The 6,000-nt window shown below is 38.2% G+C and overlaps 1 protein-coding gene across 1 annotated transcript in view; it reads right to left on the bottom strand.

The window, feature by feature from the left end:
- Window positions 1-1,943: 1,943 nt before the first annotated feature.
- Window positions 1,944-6,000, bottom strand: part of LOC121864680 (guanine nucleotide-binding protein G(s) subunit alpha) — a 102,004-nt gene continuing 97,947 nt past the window's right edge. The window contains exon 8 of the mRNA XM_042363838.1: window positions 1,944-5,356. Coding sequence (XP_042219772.1) covers window positions 5,210-5,356 — 147 coding nt within the window. The 3' untranslated portion in view covers window positions 1,944-5,209. The remainder of the gene's footprint in view (window positions 5,357-6,000) is intronic.

The following is a 6,000-nucleotide window of genomic DNA, read 5'->3' as shown; positions in this document are numbered from 1 at the left end:
ATAAAGTGCTCTTCGTGCACGTACTGAAGTGCTCTTGGGTGCTGTGCGAAATGCTCTTGGGTGCATGTGTACCGAAGTGCTCTTGGGTGCCGTGTAGATATTTCCATTTTTATGATACAAATTTCCGTTTTCTATGATAATCTACTTCGCAAAATTAGGTAATATTTCCCCAAAATCGATAATCTATTCCTCGAAAAGTCGATATACAACTTTCGGAAAGTAGATATTTCCATTTTTATGATACAAATTTCCGTTTTCTATGATAATGTACTTCGCAAAATTAGGTAATATTTCCCAAATCGAAATCTACTTCCTCAAAAGTCGATAATCTACTTTCCAAAAATCTTACCAACCCGAAGTAATATTTCATTTTTAATACAAATCCAAAAAAAACAAATCGAAACTACTAAAATCGATAATCACTTCAAAAATATCACGAAAGTAGATACCAACTTTCGGAAAGTAGATATTTCCATTTTTATGATACAAATTTCCGTTTTCTATGATAATCTACTTCGCAAAATTAGTAATATTTCCAAAAATCGATATTCTTCCCAAAGAAGTAGAACTCCGAAAGTAATATTTCCATTTTTGATACAAATTTCCTTTTCTATGATAATCTACTTCAAAATTAGGTAATATTTCCAAAATCGACAATCTACTCCTCGAAGTCGATAATCTACTTTCCGAAAAGTAGAAAATCTATCTACTTTTCGGGAAAGTAGATAACCAACTTCCCGGAAAGTAGATATTCCCATTTTTATGATACAAATTTCCGTTTTCTATGATAATCTACTTCCAAAATTAGGTAATATTTCCCCAAAATCGATAATCTATGTCCTCGAAAAGTAGATAACCAACTTTCCGGGAAGTAAATATTTCCCATTTTTATGATACAAATTTCCGTTTTCTATGATAATCTACTTCGCAAAATTAGGTAATATTTCCCAAAATCGACAATCTACTTCCCGAAAAGTCGATAATCTACTTTCCAAAAGTAGAAAATCTATCTACTTTTCGGAAGTATAACCAACTTTCCGGAAGTAGATATTTCCCATTTTTATGATACAAATTTCCCGTTTTCTATGATAATCTACTTCGCAAAATTAGGTAATATTTCCCCAAAATCGATAATCTATGTCTCGAAAGTAGATAACCAACTTTCGGAAAGTAAATATTTCCCATTTTTTATGATACAAATTTCCCGTTTTCTATGATAATCTACTTCGCAAAATTAGGTAATATTTCCCCCAAAATCGACAATCTACTTCCCGAAAAGTCGATAATCTACTTTCGAAAGTAGAAAATCTATCTACTTTTCGGAAAGTAGATAACCAACTTTCGGAAAGATATTTCCCATTTTTATGATACAAATTTCCCGTTTTCTATGATAATCTACTTAAAATTAGGTAATATTTCCCCAAAATCGATAATCTATGTCCTCGAAAAGTCGATAATCTACTTTTCCCGAAAAGTAGAAAATCTATCTACTTTTTCGGAAAGTAGATAACCAACTTTCCGTTAAGTAGATATTTCCCATTTTTATGATACAAATTTCCCGTTTTCTATGATAATCTACTTCGCAAAATTAGGTGATATTTCCCAAAATCGATAATCTACTTCCTCGAAAAGTCGATAATCTACTTTCCCGATAAGTAGAAAATCTATCTACTTTTCGGGAAAGTAGATAACCAACTTTCCCGGAAAGTAGATATTTCCCATTTTTTATGATACAAATTTCCCGTTTTCTATGATAATCTACTTTGCAAAATTAGGTAATATTTCCCAAAACGTCGATAATCTACTTCCACAAAAAGTAGCTCTGTTTTTTCATATTTTCACCCATTCCTTCACCATACACATACACTTTATACTGTACTAGAATTTCATTTATAATGGATGAAAAATTCTTATAACTATACTGGAAAATAAAAATACTTAAGCTTCTTGTAAATAAGACATTGTAAATTTATTCACAATTACACAATTTACAGTGACCATTACGCAGCATTTGAATAAATTCATCTGAAATATACTTCTGAAATATATATTTGACGTGCTAGGATAGTAATGTTAACCCAGGATCCGAGTAACCGCTTCCACTTGTTCTGGTGGCGCAGGTGTGATAGGAGGGGCACAAATGGGGGTGCAGGGGCAGGCTGACCTCTTGGGGGCAGCTGGGGGTGAGTGGGCCACCAACGCTGGGAGACGAGACAAGTTGGCCGCCCACGGGCAGCCCCCGGGGTGTGGCCAGGCCCTTGCAACTCCATCTGGGCTTTAAACCCTCGAGGGATCACTCGCCCAAACTGGCCTGTCATAGGGATGAGGCCATTGGTCAGCATGTAAGTGAGGGCAGGACGACTGACCCCGCACCCACACCACTCCTGCAGCTGATCTTGTTGCTTCACTGTTAAGGTATGCCTACACTTTAGCCATAATACAAAGCATACACTGAGCTGGTATACATTAACCGAACACATTCAAGTACATAAAATCAGGTAGTCTAATTTTCTGTAACACTTTTTTTATAGGTTATAACTACACGGGGAGGATTGTGACGATAGAAGGGATCAGATCGAAAGACAAATCCTATATAAAGAATTTTCCTTCCATCTGAGTTGGCTACCAGTTTTGGGCTTGGTCTCTACAGGTGTTGTAGCAAGAGCTATGGCCATGAAGGCCTATATACTACCTGCCACTCAGGAAGAGGGTGTTGGATTAGGGTTTTCAGGTTTTAAATTAAAGGAGAGGAAGATGGTAAGTTGAGAAAGGGAAGGAGGAACAAGGTAAGGGAAGAATGGGATCAGGGAAATGCTCCCTGGAGACTATTGGATCTGAAGCGCAGCTAAACCAATCTGGTGTTCTAAGGCACTACACAAGCCTCTAACATAAAACACAAGCTGGTGTTATGCCCTGGGGGCAGACTAAACAAGGGATTTGTACAGGCAAAGTAGAGGGACCACAGCGGTAGCCACCTAACTAAGGTGCGTGGTAAATGGTGCTGGTGTGGTTCTGGGTAACCAGTAAGGCCTCACAACCACAGACCAGCATTACCACGGCTATCATGTTGTGGGATGGCTGGTAGTAGAGGAGGGGCCATGGACTCCAGGGAGCAGGGGGCGGCACCCTCCCCCCAGCCATCAACTAGACTGACCACAGTGACTCACGGCACCAACCCTGCGACAACACCACCACCCGGTGCCGTCCAACTCCCTCGCCAAACTCACACAATTGGTGTGTTAAACTCACCGCTACACCTATGCTCGCAGCCTAGGGTACAATATTGGCACTTTTCAAGTAAACTTCTTTTTCCCACAAAGTTGTTCATACATCCTCAAGTTACACATAAAAAAAAATCATTTATCAGCATTCAGAGATGTACATTATTCCATATTCTGTCAAAAACTCCTACATTCAGCATAGCAAAGACAGCAAAGTTTAATGCTGTCTAACAATGCACAGCTGGCTAATGCAGCGTGCAAATTGTGGATAATAGTGTGAGGCTGGCTACAGCAGCAGTTTCCAAAGCAGCCCTGAGAAAGCTTACATGGTAACACACCACTGTAGGATCTCAAACTATTGCCCACATGTGGAGGGCGTTTTTCACACCCTCCAGTGTGCCAGCACCTCTCACCTTCTTGCCAGCCAACATAACACAGACCAAAATTAATGTGGCATTGCATCTCTTTCAAGCCTTTTCAAGAAAGAATTATGTCACTTTCTGACACAAACTAAAGAAAAAGGGGCAATAATACAAGTTTCCCTTGGGAAGTGAAAGGGTCAGAAGTGAGAGGTGCCAGCAGTTAAAACAAAAGTTAAAAAACTACTCAGTAGTGAAATTGGTAAAGCTTGGGGAAAACTTATTTGGTTGCAGAACTGATCATTAACTCAGTTATTATAGCACAATTTGGTGGGTTTTAACACAATCACGACTACACAAATAATTGTCACCAGTCTACTTAGTTGCACTTATTACTTAATAAATTAAAAAAGTACAAAATAAATTCCATCTAATTGAGATTTCCTCCACAAAGCAAGATTCATGAAAGCAGATCTCTGGTGTTGATAGGTAAAATAAATAGATAAAAACTTATCAAATTGCCATGTCTACAACAAACTGATAGGGTGAAGGGTTGAGCTCATTCTGTGCCCTCCGACATAAATATAGGCTCACATACCACCAACATAATATATATATATATTATATTATTATATTATATTATATATATTTATAAAATTAACAAAAATATGGACACCAAAAGCATGAGACAACATTTTTGTGAAACAATACTTCTAAATTAAAGAGACTTTTAATTTTGCACACAATCAACTGACAATACTCCTAACTTTGAAGATTTGGGCAGTTGCTAACTTGGGGATCGGGAAGTAGGGTACACATGGGGGAGTCAAGTGGACCTGGGGAAGGGATGCCCACTGTTTAAGTTTTTGGTCGATGGGGCCAGACCAAGGAGGCCAAGTGTGGCGTGGTGGTGGAGAGAAACAAGTTCACCCAATTGGGGATGGGTTGGTTGCTTGACAAGGATACATCACACTCTAAGTAGTCTACATTTGGAACAATTTTGTCTTTGTCCTCATACAAGGTATCCCATTAATACTTTGAAAGAAGATACTAAATAACCAGAAACACATCATTAAAATTTTCATAAAAGTAACAATAAAATGAGTAAAGAGTAAGTGTTAGCAGCATGAGATGTGTCACCATGGAGTACTGTGAAGCAGTCAGTACTCCCTGGTTAAGAAAGTGCAAGGATTTTGAGCTTACATTTTGTATCACCAGAATTCATTAACAATATAAGTAAAAAGGCAAGAGAAGTCTTAGTTAAAGAGTTTGGAAATAATAAAATTATCTTCCAGAAGAGGGAATACCATTAATCTGTGCGTGCAATTACAGAATAGCATTATATCTTAAAAATAATAAAATTTCATTTCAAAATAAAAAGAGGACTATGGGAAGGGGGTTTGGGGAACGGTGTTAGGGAAAGTTGATGTTGTGCCACGAATGAGGCGCAGATGAGGCTGTTGTGGCCTGGTGGAACCCGAGGAACTGAGGACCCTCCTCTGAGGAGACTAGGCGGGAAGGTTACTCTGTACTCACAGATCCTCCACCCCACTCAGCCCAACCTGCCTGCCTCGGTCGCTCCTTTGGAGCGATACTGTTGCCGCCCACAGTACCCACACCTACTGGCCATCACAAAAGTTCATATTGTCTGAGATGCATCCTTTGTATTATGTCCCTGCAGTCGTTGAACACTCGGCGGATGTTTTCAGTGTCCACGGCGCATGTAAAGTGAGGGTAGCAGTAGTGCTTTCCGTCACCACTGGCTGTGCTTATCCTCTGCAAGAGAAGTTTTTTCTCATTAATTGCTGTTATTCAATGTTTCAAAGGAAATCTTGCAAATTTTGTGCAATATTATTTTCACATCACAACATACAATGAAACAACAGCTTAAATACAGTATCCCCTGCTAAAACAAATATCTGTACAGAAAATGTCAACTTAATATATACTGTATGCCATGAGAGACCAATGTTGCAGATACACTGAACATTAATTACCCATCACACTGCCTGATATTTCAGAAACAACATAAATGAAATGCAGTAATGTATATACAATAAGTGATGAATCCTAATGTCTCAAATAATTTCACATAAGAATCATTATGTTATGATTCATATATGAGTAAATGCCAGGTGGTTATGAACTGGAGGAGTTTATATGTAAAATGTGGCTGAATGGATGAAAAAAGAAAGTTTGAGAGTTAAAACTTTTGGGTGAGTCAGGACAAAGGACTGGTTGTCAGTGTATCAAACTCCCAATGACTACAAACAGCAAACTATTATGTTGTAAGTCAAATCTTGTCATGTCATTAAAATTTCATACCAAAATCAAGTAACTCGGATATATTCAAAGTCTAGTCAATAGTCAATGTCATCTACTTTATTATGCCAAACTCTGGTGTTGCTGCAGGAGATGTC

Source organism: Homarus americanus, unplaced genomic scaffold (genome assembly GCF_018991925.1).
Source record: "Homarus americanus isolate GMGI-L3 unplaced genomic scaffold, GMGI_Hamer_2.0 scaffold57965, whole genome shotgun sequence".
NCBI classification, from domain to species: Eukaryota; Metazoa; Arthropoda; class Malacostraca; order Decapoda; family Nephropidae; genus Homarus; species Homarus americanus.
The sequence above is the reverse complement of the archived record's forward strand: the minus strand, read 5'-3'. Positions and strand labels throughout refer to the sequence as shown.